This window comes from Tachysurus fulvidraco, chromosome 1 (genome assembly GCF_022655615.1).
Source record: "Tachysurus fulvidraco isolate hzauxx_2018 chromosome 1, HZAU_PFXX_2.0, whole genome shotgun sequence".
Lineage (NCBI taxonomy): Eukaryota > Metazoa > Chordata > Actinopteri > Siluriformes > Bagridae > Tachysurus > Tachysurus fulvidraco.
Window position 1 is genome coordinate 28,143,440 of NC_062518.1, and position 16,658 is coordinate 28,160,097.

Consider the following 16,658-nt stretch of genomic DNA (forward strand, 5'->3'; position numbering starts at 1 on the left):
TGTGTGTGTGTGTGTGTGTGTGTGTGTGTCACTGTTCCTTAAAAGGCAGAAGCATTCCTACAGTGGTTTGTGTTGTGGAGAAGAGCAGAGCAGAGGGTCAGAGCAACAAAGACCAGACGTCTCCCAGATCATAAACACTGTGTTCTTGCGGGAACACCTCTGCTTTATGACATACACACACTCACGCATACAAACATTCACGCTCTACACACAGTACCTTCACACAGTCTTACAGGAAAACATCGATCACTTTCCCTGACAGTTCAACTGTTCGGTGCCAAGCATGCCTGTGTGTGTATGTGTGTGTTTGTGTATTTCATTATTAACCTTGTTCTGTGTAACCTAAGCATTACCTAAAGCTTCTGTTCAACTTGTGTAACTGCTGGTAGGAGTCAAGAAAAAAAAAAATCGCCCACACTGATACTGTATCATCTCTATGCGTATCAGGTGCCACCAACACACTCTCACAAAGTATGAGAGAGGAGAAGGTAAGTGGTTATGTAAGTAGTTAATGTATGATAAATGAATACAAATGTGCTTTTTATTGATTAAAAGAAACATTTTCATAGTCCAGCAATTAATCAGGCACCGAAATGACACCTGCATCAACACATGCTCTCTCAGCTACATTTACACTCTAATATGTGAGCGATCACTAGTCCACCCTGCAACGATCAAGTTAAATCTTCTTACCTGTCGCACAGTGCTGTTGTTTGTGGTGTCTGAGCTAGTACTGCCATCTGAACCCTTGAACCTTCCTTTTCTGCCCAATTTTCTTTTGTGACACTGCAAAAGTGTGGGAAAATAGTGAATGAACATTTTTTAGTGCTGATACTATGAGCATAATTCAAAAGTCAACTTCACCAGCTTACATGTCACCAGTGGCAACTGCAAAACATTCCTGATCGCAAATGACGTTTTTTTTTATGGCCTATTCTCAAAGGCCATGTAAAGTTCTGCCAAATCTGTCTGAGACTTGCCAAGTAGGGTGGGTACATTTATTTTAGTCCACCCCAGTTAAAACTGAGACAGAAAGATAGAAAAGAAGACAGTGAGAAAGAAGGAGATTCACAGATAGAGAATAGATAGACAGGATATATACTGTAAAAAGGCAGAGATTGATGGCTATTACCACCAACATTGTTTTTTTATTTGTTTAATATGTTAATATAATAACTGTTAAATGTCACAGATTTTGTCATCGCTCTTGTATTATTGTATTCCATTTGTTCACACTGCTATCTTGAAAAAACATCTACTTTTAATATTTATAATTACTGTCTATTTTCATTGCATTAGTATTCAGAACTGTAGCTGTTATGCATTGGTAGGATTGTAGTACATCCAGTCAAGTGAAACTGATTAACAGAGAGAGAATTATGAGGGCAAATAACAGAGCAGAAGGATTGCTCAAGCAAAACTAATAAATGCTCCACTATGTTCATGGAGCTCAAAGTGATCACGATGATAAATGATGATCAGGAAAAATAAAGCCCAGTGAATCTAATAAATAAATATGGTCGTAGGTGTATGAGTCATATTTAAACTAATGGAGGAAGGATTCTGAGGAGATTCTGTGGAAGCACCCTTTCTAAACAGTCACAAACACAGACACACTGACACACGTGATGTTCATCTAACTTTCTGAATAGAAAGATTCCTAACTGCAGAATATTTAGGAAACCCTGAAGTATATATATATATATATATATATATATATATATATATATATATATATATATATATATATATATATATATATATATATATATATATATATATATATATTATGAACCACACAATAATTAAACAATCTCCATGTATCTACTATATATAGAGGTTATAATTGCTTAAAATGGGTTGATGCTGAAGAACAATCATTTCTGTTAGTGAACTTACCTTTTTGGCACTTTTTTATTGAACTTTAAAATATATTCCACTGATCCCCTTAGGACATCCATATACAGTACACACCTCACAAATATTATATCAAGTGGTTAAATTGTACAGTATTATCTTGGCTATTGAATTGATATAGTCCTGTATCACTCAACACTGAACTGGACACTACTGTCTAAAAAAAAACAAAAAAAATCTGATTCCAGTTAGAATTATAAAGTTCATCATTCATTATAACTGCCCAGTCAAGCAGCCTTATAAAATGAACCCATAGTTCATAATTATAAAAACTTTGATAATAGGTGCTTGTAACAAAACAGAACTAAAATAAATAAATAAACAAATCAACAAATAAATAAATAAAAAAAGAATCCTACTTTTGAGAAACTTTTACTTTTACGTTAGAAGGTTAAATAGCATAGGTTATTTACCTTCACGCTTCTATACAGCAAAATAAATCCCAGTATATAAATAAATGTGATTTTGTTTATATATGATCACTTTGCTGAACCGCACTCACCTGAAGCGCAGGGTTCTCGAGTGTGTCCAGATGTTTTTCCAGTGAACTTGAAGGCGTCTTGGACATGCTGTTCACTACCTTTGGACATTGCTTCTCGACGAAGCTGGTTTGTGAAGCTTTAGGCTGAAAAATCTCGGCTCTTTTAAAGAGAAAATCCACGCAGACGCAAACAGCTGATATCTCCAGGCGCGCGCTCACGGACTGAACACTTGCCGCAAATATGACCAAGTGTCTAAAGGATGGTGTTTGTTTAGATGAAATTAGATTTTTGAGCCAAGCATCAGACGACACGACTGTGAGAAAACTCTGGTGTTGGGAGTATAAAACAGTTCCATTTGAGATTAACTATGTTGACTCATTCAACTGCTGTTATCCATCCCACACGCACTCAGTATTTCGTTATTCTACACACGCACACACACACGCACACGCACACGCACGCACACACACACACACACACACACACACACACACACACACACACACACACACACACACACACACACACACACACGCACACGCACACACGCACAAACACGCAAAACACACGCACATACGCGCACACACGCACAAACACGCAAAACACACGCACATACGCGCACACACACACACACAGACACACAAAAACACACACAAACACACACACACACACACACACACATACACACACACACAAACACGCACACACACACACACGCAAACACGCACACACACGCACAAACACACACTCATACACACACACGCACAAACACACGCACATTAATTCGCGCACACACAAACACGCGCACACACACACGGATTTTAGCGCGTTAAACAACACAGCCGTTTTAGGAGATACATCTTCGTGCCCTTTTTTGCTAAGAATTTGATATTAAATTATTGTCAGTTGTGTTTTGAGATTCATCAAAGCACTGGATTTAGTGTAGTGTATATTTTGTGTTATTGTGGAGCAAGTTAGTACTCAAGCCTATTCCTAAACTGCTTTTACATTTTTGATGCTTGATGATCTCATTTTTCTCTATTCATTCATTCATTCATTCATTCATTCAAGTGGCCAATAAAAATGAATGAATGAATGAATGAATGAATGAATGAATGAATGAATGAATGAATGAATGATCCTATATAAAGCATATTCATGCAAATTTAGACAAGTTAGATTGACAGTTATGGAGGCATTCAAGTCAATTCAGTTCAATTAAATGTATTATTTACATAGCAATTTTAACAATGTACATTGCCAACATTTCTAGTAATTTCCCCCGAAATGATCACTACAGCAGCTAGATATGGACATGGCAGATAATAAATGTTTCTTAGAACTTAAAATACAAACGCTCGATAAGAAAGAGTGATTTCTTTGGGAACTATACATAAAAATATACAAATGTCTAAAATGTCAGTCACTCAGTTTGAACTATCTAAGCTATTATATGAAAGAATTCTCAACCTTGCAGTTATTAATTTATTTTGCATCATGTACCTGACAGAAAATGATGGTCTTGAACATACAGTGATTTCTAACTTGTCAAATGACATTTAAAGAGAAGCTGTATAATTATCACTAGATTTGCTATATCTGCGCAATTTTGCGTAAAATCCCTGGACCTCACACCTACCAGCACCCCTTCAGCTCCATTGTTCTCCTCCTTTTGTTGTGCAAACGCCCCCATCACCTGTGAGGCCTGGCTCATTTGCATTTGTTCACTCAGAGTAGCTCAGATCCAAGGCAGGCCAAACCTCTGTCTGTGACGGAAACCTTCACGGCCTATCTATACAAAATAGTCTGTTTAATTTATATAAAACATTGTGTGCTAAGGTTTGCCATAGTACATATCATATTTATACAACCCTTGTGCAGACCTGGGGTCTATTTGACTCATCTGGAAAGTTTAATGTGTCATAACTTGGGTTTCCTTCCACATATTTGCCTGAAATTTACCAGGATTGTTCCAAATTATGAACTTTGCAAGTAAAATGAATCTTGTCCTCCCGGGTCAATTTGACCCGGCCACATTTAGAGGGGCAATAGGTCACACTTTTGCCCATTTCAGTGCAATGAACATACAGACACAAAAATGCACACATAAAATGTCCACTAACACACGCACTCAAAACACACACTCACACACCACAGACACACACAGACACACAGACACACAGACACACAGACACACACACACACACACACACACACACACACACACACACACACACACACACACACACACACACACACACACACACACACACAAATTGGGCATTGCATCTCATTAGGCCTCCAGAAAAAAAAGCTACACATTTGTAAATATTTCACACTTTTGAAATGCCTTTGCCAAGCAGAGGGCAAAATATGATCTACCAAAACACACACACACACACACACACACACACACACACACACACACACACACACACACACACACACACACACACACACACACACACACACACACACACACACACAGATGTTGTGTTTTCATATTCAGATCATATTTGTTTTCTCTTTTATTCATGAATTTAGTTGCTTCAGTCAGCTTTGACCTGGGGATGTTTGACATACACCAGCCAGTGGTTATCCAAAATACTATTTAATAATTTCTGCTAATTTTACTTAAAATCATGGCATAATATCATGAGGTTTATTGTTTATAAATTAAATATAATAAAAAGCATAAGAGGTGTAAATGACGTTTTATTTTATTTTTAGAATTTTTAATTTATAAGCATTCAAGTCAATTTGAACTGGAAAAAGCTGGTTTTATTATTTACTGACATTATAAATGGTCAAAATGGTTTCAAAACAATCTCCTGGCTTTCAAAGAGACAATGCCAAGAGATAGATTCATTTCAATTATGCAACACCTTCTAACAGACAAATTTGCTGCGGTCTCCGACATCTGGACATGCTTCAACAAGAACTGTGCTGAGAGTTTCACTCCAGGAAAACACATGACTATAGATGAACAGCTGTTCCCTACCATGGTTTGTTGTCCATTCACACAATATATCGCAAAGCAAGCCAGACAAATTTGGGATAAAGTTTGCCGGATGGCCGAATGGCCATGGATTTGGAGACCAAATATGTCTGCAATACATCTCCTTACTTGGGAAAGTACCCCAGTCGCCCAGGGTCCAGCTTGCGCAGTGAAGCACAGGCGATTTGCTACTGCACTGGGCATTCCAATGTCCTCTTCTACCCACACAGTGCCGTCTTTTGTCGTCTGGCTCAGACAGGGCTTCCCAGTACCACGGTACATCTTCTGTGGAGGCATGTTGGGTTCTTGTTCCGTCTCAAAATGCACTTTTGGTGTTATAATTCATTGATGGCCAATGAAAATGAAATTACATCATTTTATTCTGTATGTGTAAGAACATGTCAAAAGCCATGGACCATAACTTCACTCAGCTTATGACATTTGTCTACAAACATACATTGGAGACTTAAGTGTTAGCAAGTTTTCATTTTATTCATGTATTAGCAACTTTTCATTCTTTCCCAAGTAAGGGATGTCTCATACACACACCTCTTCATGTCTCATACACACTCTTACTGTTCCAAACACACTCCTCATGTCTCATACACACTCCTCTGCTAGGCAAAGGCATAGCAAAAGTGTATCAAAAGGCATAATGAAATGCAATGCCCAATTTGTGTGTGTGTGTGTCTGTGTGTCTGTGTGTGTCTGTGGTGTGTGTGTCTGTGTGTCTGTGTGTCTGTGTGTGTCTGTGGTGTGTGAGTGTGTGTTTTGAGTGCGTGTGTTAGTGGACATTTTATGTGTGCATTTTTGTGTCTGTATGTATGTTCATTGCGCTGAAAAGGGCAAAAGTGTGACCTATTGCCCCACTAAATGTGGCCGGGTCAAATTGACCCGGGAGGACAAGATTCATTTTACTTGCAAAGCTCATAATTTGGAACAATCCTGGTAAATTTCAGGCAAATATGTGGAAGGAAACCCGAATTATGACACATTAAACTTTCCAGATGAGTCAAATAGACCCCAGGTCTGCACAAGGGTTGTATAAATATGATATGTACTATGGCAATGACAAACCTTAGCACACAATGTTTTATATAAATTAAACAAACTATTTTGTATAGATAGGCCGTGAAGGTTTCCGTCACAGACAGAGGTTTGGCCTGCCTTGGATCTGAGCTACTCTGAGTGAACAAATGCAAATGAGCCAGGCCTCACAGGTGATGGGGGCGTTTGCACAACAAAAGCAGGGCTGAAGAACTGTGAAAATCTCAACAAGGGGGAATCACACCTCGGGACCCGCACCAGAAAATTAAAAATCCAGTAAACCTAGTGGTAAAGATCATGGGTTCTGCTTTTTTGCTGGGGATCTCTACAAGCCCAAATCAGCAATAAGATGAATGGGAAAAATTTTGGTTCACAATGTTGTTTCACTAGCTGACAGCTTCACCAGTTCTGCAGCTCCAATGGTCTGCTTCTTTGATGAGGTGTAAAACATGAGGCTGGCCTACTGTATAGCGAATATTTTGGCCTATACATAAGGTGTTTGGCCAGTTTTTCATGTGACATTCAACTTTATAAGAGGGACAGCTCATCCTCATAGGCAATACAGAATGGTTTGCTCCAAACCCTCTGTTAATAAATAAACACACATTACAATCTCAGTATAGTGTGTTATATCTAAATAATAATTATAAAAAAACAAGCATAGCACTTCCTGTTGTCCTGACTCTACATTGCCTCTGGAGGGCATGTCTTAGTTTCTCTCGTCTAAAATATCAGCTCAGCACTGGCATACAGTTCCACATTCTTTATTAGTTTTTTTTTTAGAATTTTGTACATCACAATAGATAAAAATATCAAAAGATGTGCAGCTTGAAAGCCTCAGATTAGCAGTGTGGAAAAAATAACACTACTTAATTATACAGTTGTTTTCAGCATATTTTGGGATAGGGCTAAGACATTGCTTTAAAAAAACAATATTAAATTCTTTGATGCTGTTTTATGAGATATGTACGGACGTCCTAAGAAGCCATTAAAAAATGACTTTTTTTTAACTTTTGTTATGTCAAGATAAGGAGAAAAATTAAGTCAGTATAAAAAAATATAATAATGCATGGCCTCTTAGGACTTCCGTAGATATGTATGCACGTGTGTATTTGTGTGTTAAAAAGTGAGTTTGTGTTCAAAAAGTGCTAGAAGCAGTAAACACGCCCAGCCCACAAGTAGGCCAATATTCTGCAGAATAAACTGAAGAATTGGATGTGCAGTGTGAACTTTACTCATCTCAGGCATCTAGAGAGAGAGAGAGAGAGAGAGAGAGAGAGAGAGAGAGAGAGAGAGAGAGAGAGAGAGAGAGAGAGAGAGAGAGAGAGAGAGAGAGAGAGAGAGAGAACAAACATAAATGAGAAATGTGTAGATTGTTAAATCCTAGAAATTAAGAACTCCCATCCAGAATAGTGATTATTTTTAATATCTGATTTACCATCTCTACCAGGGACAGATATAGAAATATCCCAGCCGTAACAGTAAAGATCCACTGCTGAACTTCTGTTTCTGAGGAGACAAAGAGGCCGATGTAGAGTCCCACAAAGGCTGTGAGGGCACTGACAAAGTTCATGAGCACAGCTCGTTTCACCGACAGACCAGAATTCAGCAACACTGCAAAATCACCTGCAAAGAGACAGTAAGTAAGTAGTGTTAGAGTCAATGATTTTAAATCTTAATCCTCTAGATAATCCTCTTGATATAGAGATATGCATGTACTATAGTGTGTAATCTAGTGATCCTGGTTCAAGATAGAGATCATGTATAGTCGCATATTCGTATATAGTGTATATTCGCACCACTGAAATATAAAGTGTCAGCAAGAATCAAAGGGAAGGCATATAAGCTAGTAGTGAGACCATGTATGTATGCTGTATGTGTTAGAGACTGCAGCAGTGAGGAAAAGACATGAGGCAGAGATGGAGGTAGCAGTGATGAGGATGTTGATGTTCTCTTTAGGAGTGATGAGGATGGACAGGATCAGGAACATGGTTTGGACATGTACAAAGGATGGAGATGGTTATATTGGTAGAAGGATGTTAGAGATGGAACTGCCAGGTAAGAGGTCAAGAGGAAGAACAAAGAGGAGATATATGAATGTGTTAAATGAGTTAAATAAAGTTAATTGGTGCAAGGATGCTGAGGATAGAGTTAGGTTGAAACAGATGATTTGCTGTGGTGACCCCTAACAAGAAAAGCCCAAAGTTAAATAAGACATAATGTAAACAATGGGTCTGTGTGTGATTAGTTGCATGAGCAGTGTACATAGAATGCAAGTTTTTTTTTAATGTAACAACTTCTTAAGTATTCAAAGGGGAAGACATTTTTTTTAGATCTATATCTTCTAAGCAAAATAGAATTTTGAAAAAATGGCTTCTATTAGGTATTAAGTGCTTTTGTAGGAATCAAATATTTTACAGATTTCTAATATTAAGTGTAACTACAGGTTGGAGATGGCAACCTCAATCAACTTCCTCTATGAATACATTGGTGCTTGATAATTTGTGAATTTTCTACATTTGTGGATAAATAGGACCAGATTTGCACACAAGTCCTAAAAGTAGACAAACAGAACCTGATTAAACAAATAAGACAAAAATATTATACTTGGTTATTTATTTTTTTGAGGGAAACTATCTATTACATATCTGTGCATCAGGCTACAGCTTAATTGGGGAATCTCTTTCTTTTTTTTCAGTTTCTTAGCCCTTAGTTTTTCCTGATGCAATGGAGTGTGAGTTCCCTCAAAATACAAATACATTTAATGTATATATATATATTTAACCTTGCATGATCATTTGAATGCATGCACAATTTTTTTTTTGTATTCTTTTATTTTGTTTTTGGTTACTTCAAGAGATGACGAATTATTTGCAATGTAAGCTGAATGAATAATTCAAGGTCTAAAATATTCATTATGAAAGACATTAAAACACTAAAACTTTAGGTGTCAAAAAGGTTTCACCTAAAAACTCAACTTACCCATTTCATGGGGAATCTCATGGCATAGAATAGCAACCGTTGTTGCCATGCCAGTTTCGACAGAGTTGGAGAAAGCTGCTCCCACCACCAAACCATCTGCAAAATTATGGAGGCTGTCACCCACTATCACCATTACAGCCAGCAGTGGAATTCCTCGTTCTGGGGAAATAAATGGAACAAAATAAATAAGCCTGTAAAGATGATAATGATCATGATGATGATGATGATGATGATGATACAAAACACCTACTCTCTTTCTGAGTAGGGTCGATGCTGTCCTCCACTGGTTGTATTTCTGTACACTCTGCCTCCTCTAAAGTTTTCTGCACACAAATTAAACAGTTCCACTTAGGTGTAAAAAAATGCCAGTAATTTCTCACTTCTCTAAAACAACATATCCCAAAGACATAATTCAGCTCCATAACAACACATAGTACACACTGACCAGTTGCATGGTAGACACTGATTTTCCACTCTGGCCATCTCCATTACAGTTCAACTCAACAGACAAGCCGTGTGAGTGACTCTGTGAGAGAAAGCATAATGCTACATAGTGAGATATACATGCAATCTGGATACATTTGCATGAATATACTGTACACTATGTGGACACATGCAAAAGCATTAAAAAAAAAGAGGTATATGGTTCAAATTCTAGACACTAGAGTTGATTGGTTACTGCATAATGCTCCAGTACTGGCTGTGCAATAAATACTACACTTGGAGTATGTACAGTATATAGTATGCAGCATGACATAATTATGATCTATTTCTCAGATTAAGTTTCTTTGATTCAAAATTTGATGCAGTGAGGCAATAGAGGAAGATTCTCCAGATAGCACTTTTCTTTCTACTATATACTCTTAATAATTTAGCAATATCATATGTATTGAGTCGAGAACTCTTGTCTTAGTTCCGTTTGCAGCACTTACAGTACAGACGTGGCCAAATGCGGCAGAAGAAGTAATCTCAATTTGCTCTTGACATTAAGAAGATTTCACTGGCAATTTGCAAAGGTAAAAGCTGTTAAGGAGAATGATTTTTAAAATAGTTTTAAAACAATGAGCTTTTGGAAGAACTTACATGCCCGTGAGATGACATTACAAATGAGAAAATTCTCTCAATAAGAAAAAAGCCATAGATCCCAGCGATAATGCCCATGATCTTCCACAGGTATTCTTTTTGTTCCACGAGGTTAGAGTCATCATTCTGGCTGCCATCATGAAGGCCAAGGATCTCCAAATTAATTGGAAAATACATGTGAATAGTAATGATACAAGTTTAATAACCGGTCATGACATAATTACAAAGCTTTACTTAAAAACCTTAAGTTTATTGTTACTGTACTAGATACTGTTAACTTCTCAGCCCTGTTTATGAGTCCTGGATGATGCACAGACTGCCTAAGATATGGTTGAAATTGAAAGTAAGCAAGTCTGTTTGTTTATCCAATAAGAGTACAGCTAAATGTGTTATTAAGTATCTGTGGACAATGATGCCAAGCAGCACATCAATTCTGAATCCTACAATCAGACCCAGTGTTAATCGATCACAAAAACATTGTGCTATTATTGTTTAGCTAATCAAATACACAAAACATGGATGTCTTCAGAAATTAGTTTAATAGATTGGGTGCGGTCATATAGTAAGTAATAATAAAATTAAAATAATTTCAGTTCAACATATTAGTATATTAGTATATATCACTTGGGACTTGGGGCAAAAATTTCAAAGGACACACTGGATGAGGTCACATTTTAGAGATTTGCATATCAATCTAACATGTATATCTTTGAACTAAAGAAAAATTCTGAATTACTAGAAAAAAGACAAACTCCCTGCACTCAGGGCAGTGGTGGGAATCTGGTCCCTGACCCTGAAGCTGCAAGCCAACCATGCTAACTACTATTAAATCATGTTTTTTTTTTTGTTTTTTTTGTTTAGGTGGTATGGAGAGCTTTAGGGGGTCAACTAATAATGTAATGTTCTGTATAAGTTTATAATCTAGTGTTAGGTTGGCTACCTCTGGTATTAGATGGAGCAGTGCGTCTCCTGACAATGTGCCCACGGCAAGACCAACAAACAGCTGCAGGATGAGACTGTAAGTCTTCTGACATGAGCTAAAGAAGATCAGGCAAATCCCCATCATCGAACTCACAGTGATCAGTAACACAGCAGCTGAGCTGTAGCCATACTCTGTTGAAGACAGATATAGAGATATGCATGTACTATAGTGTGTAATCTACTGACTGACTCTATACTGCACTTTGTTTAATTAATGGCTTTTTTTATACATTTGGTTTCTTAGAATGACTACTACTACAATTACAAATATTTGGTGTTGTTCAAATAGCATAATAATCTTTTGTCTTAACATACAACCCGAAATGTTAACGAAACCAACATTCACTGTAAAAACGTAAAAAGTGTACTTTTGAATGTTCTTGAAAAATGCCCTTTGCCTTTAATATTGCTCCCAGCAAATTCCCATATTCTAAACAGTATTTACATAATTTTACTGATATTTGCCCACCAGTTCTTTCTGACATCCTTAGATTGTAGAAATAAGTGTACCATAATCACTGTTTACTTCTAATCAGATTTGGTGAAAAGATGGCTCAATATGCCCTCTTATTTATTTATTTATTTATTGATTGATTTATTGATTGATTGGTTGATTGGTTGATCGATTGATTTATACTTATGTTTTCATTTCTTGTCTTGTGGTGGAATACAGCTAGATTTTATTTTAACTTAACATAATATTTCTCAAATAAATGTTTAAATTGTTAGAATTTTTTCAAAAAGCAATATAGGATACAAACTTTTAAACATCAGTGGAAGTTATGTGCTACAGTAATAATCAGATATGCATCAAAACTTAAATTAAAAAAAATAATAAATTACATTACAAAAGCACAAAGTAATAGGTTAGTAATAAGAAATTGTTCTTACTCTCAATGCTACTTGGTGTTGAGTTTTTGGCTATTGATTTTGTAGGGTTACAGGCTTTACCAAGCAACTGCTGAATGATGGCAGGACAAATGTTTGTGAAATGATCTCTGGAGACCGGTGAGAAAGGATCAAGGACAAAGATGTCCAACAGCTGGCTAGCTGAAAAGCACATCTAGATGAGGATATAAAATTTGATATTTAAAAAAAAAACAGACTATATGTCTATACAATCAGTTTCTGACTGTGCAGGAAACTCGCATTTGAACTTGTTGATATTTTCAGTTGTATTAAAAGTCCTTGAAATGACAGTACCTGTGTCCAGTCTGTGGTTTCTCTGAGTAATTCCTGATCATATGTATTGGTGGATTGTCCTGTTGTGCTCCTCATTCTTCTGCCTTGCGTTTTGATAAAGGCAGCTCCACCAATACCAAGTTGGTGTAATAGCTGTTGCAGATCTTAATAAACAATAAGTAACGTCTGTCCTCTATGCGTATACACACTGTGTTTCTGTATGTGTGAACTTGTGTTTGTAACTTACCTATGACATGGAGATCACTGGTCCGATTGAGAGACTGGAAGATGTAATCTATGAAGAAAGCAGGTGAGGGGAGATCTCGTCTCCTTACACAATGGCCATGGCGCAAGTGATCAACAATAGCCGCAGCCAGTAGAGGAACGGAAGATGAAGCGACACCTCTGTTGTCAGTCACACCCACTTCCTCCATCAGGTGAGCAGCATCAATACACTGATAACAGACATATACAGTACATGTACAATAAGTACTGCCTGTGGTGCTCAGACTTACGCATGTGTGTCAAAGGAATATGCCTTCATTTTATAATCTGTATAATCAGCTACAGTATAACATTAAAACCACTGTCAGGTGAAGTGAATAACATTGATTATCTCATTACACCTGTCGAGAGGATATATTATTCAGTCAGTGGACATTCAGTATTTATAGTTTGTAAAATTTATGGTTTGTAGGAAGCAAGATGAATGTTGTGAGGATTTAAACAACTTTGGCTAAATATCGATGGTGGTCAAGGAAGGACAACCAGGCGAACTAGTGACAGGGTCATGATACATATTTGCAGGGAAAGCTAGCCATTCTGGTCCTATTTCCCAAAAGCATTTTTGTTCTGTCTTGTCTGCATTGTTTGCACTAAATAGCAAACTATGCACTTTATGTTGCTTAGCTCTCTGTTGAATTACGTATTTCTGTGTTGTTTAGTTTAGCACCAGGTTCCTGGAGCTACATGTCAGGGTCCTGGAGTTGTTTCATTTCACTTTGTACTGCTTTAGCAATATATAGCTGGAATGACAATTAAAGCTTCTTGAACTGAATTGACTGGACTTGTAGAACGCTGCTGAAAAGGTTAATGCTAGCTAAGATAACAAGGTGTCAGAATACATTGTGCATCACAGGTGGCTGCATAGCAAAAATGTCATGGACGCTACACAATATTAGTGGCTTTGACGCGATTGCTTATCTGAGTTTTTTTTTCTTACACTGATAAATGAAAAATGGCAGTTTTATTTAAATGCAGGTGTTTATGTGCCACAGATGGTTAAAATTTAAAACCAGTAACCTGTATGTGTTTTAAGGCAGGCCTTTCTTGTGGTTGGTAGTGTTGGTTAATGATTTCCAGGATGCTCTCTGTCTCATTAGTTGAGAGAAAATGTCCATCTTCTGATGAATGGAGTGAAGTCAGAGCTCGAAGACAGTACGAGAAATCTTGATGTAGAGGTGAAAAGAAGGAGGTTGACAAGGATGAGGCATTGGATGAACAAATCTGTCTCATGTTGATGATATAAAAAAGGAGCATGGTGGATATCTTCAGGTAGGTATCCTGACTGATGTAGTCATTCCCATCATCCTCCAGTGCTGACATTAACCACTCTTGGGGTAGACACTAACAGGAAGCATAGGAAATAAGAAACATAAACTGTTAAAGGGGCTTCAACGCTGTAAAAATCTGCATATTAATTAGACACATAGAGAGTGTGGATTGTTTATAAAACACCTTTTATGAGCAAGGAATGGTTTATAAGGACCCACCTTTATCAGCAGCAGTAAATTAATAAAATGATGCAAAAGGCTTTTGGGATTAGTGAGATACAACTTTCTTATGTCCTATATAAAGTGGATAATTTAGGTAGAAGCCTGCTACAGGCTTAAATTAACATGCTTAGAAAATAGCATGTGTTAATATTAAATGAATAAGCAAGAAATGCTCTTTTAAAGGGATCTTGTTAATAAAAACAGTGACCTTTTTTCTTTTTTTCTTCAAACACACACACACACACACACACACACACACACACACACACACACACACACACACACACACACACACACACACACACACACACACACACACACACACATCTTAAAGAACTCTTTGAGTTTGTCAGGAAAGCATGCAATTAAGCAGCTCATTGTACCTAAGGGACAAGCTTGGTGTTTCCTAATCACACAAATACAACCACTTCAGCCATCATACTCAAGACTTTTGGCATTCCCACGAGTTCCTTTTATAATTAGAAAAAGAAAAACGTCCAAATTATATTGACGTTAAAGTTAACGCTGCAATGAGGAAAGCTCTGTTCACATCACACTGAACAATCTCTTGCTTTGGCTTAGCAGATCTAGGGAGTACTGTTAATATGGCTCTTGGGAGTTGGCTGTAATCTGGTGATGAAATAAAAGATAACAAGAAATAGGGACATAATTCATAGTCCACAGTAACCTTTTTTGCTCAAAAAGTTTGAATTAATGTGTATTTTTGTTGCAATAACTAATTAAAATTAACTAATTTATTGTTGTTGTTTTAACCATTCACACCCTTCAATGTGATCGCTGGATTTATTGACACAGTGTTGAGCGAGACTCTCAGTGTTGAGTGTTCTTACATCCATTTTTAGATTGAGGTGTGTAGGTTAGAACTCTTCTTCATACAGTACCTTCTCACAGAGCTGCTGGTTTTCTGGACACTCTACAATCCTGAAGAGCTCATTGACCAAAGAACCCACATCTTCCCTTCGCAAGGCTTCCTGACTTTCTGCCACTGGTATCCAGTTGCTCAGCCCATTGAGAAGACCCAGTATAGGCCATAATTTGTACAAGCTGAACATTGTGACTATCACACACCTGCATGTACATACAGTACGATCACAATAACTGAAACCTGCACAGAACACAGCAGAAGCAAAGAGAGAAAATAAGCACAAACTTTTGAAGAGTTTTTGTTATATAACATGATAATGTACAAAAGGCAGTGAGATGAAATGGAGAGAAACTGTTGCATGTGAATAGCAAAAGGGCTTAAGGGACTAAGTCGAAAGGACAAGCCTTTTTCTCTCTCTAATGAATTGTAATTAAGGGGCTTTTCAAAGAATCTTTGGAACAGCAGGAGGCCAGAAAAAGGCCCCATTAATGAGCTTCGTCAAGCCTTTACAACGACACTGATTCTGTCCAAACATCAATTCTGATACAAACAGGAGAAAAAAAACAAAACTAGAAACTAGGTGACAGAGTGTGGACTTTGTTTACATTTCAGAACATAGACAGACAATTGTAAATTCTTTGCAAATACTAAGAGACACACTGAGATTTGTTTATCTGCATGTAATATCTAAGCTAACAATTCACTACACAAAAACATGCACACACAAACTCTTTCCATGGATCAACTATGCACAAAATCATAATGTTACTTAGTAATAGAGACAAATTAAAGCACTCAGATTATACAGATTATTGTGCTACACCGACACTAGCAACACACACACACACACACAAAAAAAAACAATTCATAAACAATAAACAATATATTAGCCTTGCTTTTTTTTCCGGTCCACTGTGTAGCTGAAGAAAAGATTATATTCCGTCTTCAAGGTTCAGAATGCTGGGAGAACTCTATGGCATGAAATCCAGAGCACGGGTAAAAAGCTTTAATGAGCAAATATGCTAGTGCCACTTGCAGGGGATTAGTAGCCTCTGTTCTGGTTCAGGCTCTTAGGTCAGTGGTTACTATGGCAGTATGAGCCTCATTTAAGAAATGGTTGTGGTGATAAAGAGAAAGAGCACTAGTAATACAGAGAAGCTGCCTGTCCTGCTAGGAGAAAAGAAGGCATGTGGCAAGATTGCAGGTGAATATGTGACTCCCTTCCAGTGCCTCATGTTCCACACCACACAAACACATACACATACACACACATAATTCAACTTATTGTTTACTTTTATTTTTAATCTATTTAATTGCTTATTATT

General features: G+C 37.2%; 2 protein-coding genes across 4 annotated transcripts in view; both read right to left on the minus strand.

The window, feature by feature from the left end:
* The window catches only part of cacnb2a (calcium channel, voltage-dependent, beta 2a), a 59,884-nt gene extending 57,143 nt beyond the window's left edge, over positions 1 to 2,741 (minus strand). For 2 of the 3 annotated variants that reach the window (XM_027169404.2, XM_027169408.2), the window contains exons 1-2: positions 2,420 to 2,628; positions 694 to 786 (exon numbers count right to left, since the gene is read on the minus strand). In XM_027169404.2, coding sequence (XP_027025205.2) covers positions 694 to 786; positions 2,420 to 2,485 — 159 coding nt within the window. In that variant the 5' untranslated portion in view covers positions 2,486 to 2,628. Of the gene's footprint in view, positions 1 to 693; positions 787 to 2,419 lie in introns of all 3 variants that reach the window. The other variant, XM_027169402.2, reaches the window with a different exon arrangement.
* Positions 2,742 to 7,283: 4,542 nt separating this feature from the next.
* LOC113657588 (zinc transporter ZIP12) lies at positions 7,284 to 15,567 on the minus strand. Its single transcript, XM_027169508.2, has 12 exons — positions 15,350 to 15,567; positions 13,975 to 14,298; positions 12,920 to 13,127; positions 12,694 to 12,836; positions 12,382 to 12,553; positions 11,450 to 11,622; positions 10,510 to 10,662; positions 9,872 to 9,952; positions 9,677 to 9,749; positions 9,427 to 9,585; positions 7,883 to 8,070; positions 7,284 to 7,692 (listed from the first exon to the last, which is right to left on the minus strand). The coding sequence occupies exons 1-12, from the start codon at positions 15,518 to 15,520 to the stop codon at positions 7,564 to 7,566; spliced, it is 1,974 nt and encodes a 657-aa protein (XP_027025309.2). The 5' UTR covers positions 15,521 to 15,567; the 3' UTR covers positions 7,284 to 7,563.
* Positions 15,568 to 16,658: the final 1,091 nt, after the last annotated feature.

Bases quoted from the DNA above. Each gene is read 5' to 3' on its own strand.
- LOC113657588 (XM_027169508.2), bottom strand. From the start codon at position 15,520: ATGTTCAGCTTGTACAAATTATGGCCTATACTGGGTCTTCTCAATGGG. The intron at 12,554-12,693 runs GTACTGTCATTT...ATCCTCATCTAG, and splicing joins AAACCACAGACTGGACACAG to ATGTGCTTTTCAGCTAGCCA. The intron at 9,750-9,871 runs GTCAGTGTGTAC...ATTTGTGTGCAG, and splicing joins CAGTGTCTACCATGCAACTG to AAAACTTTAGAGGAGGCAGA.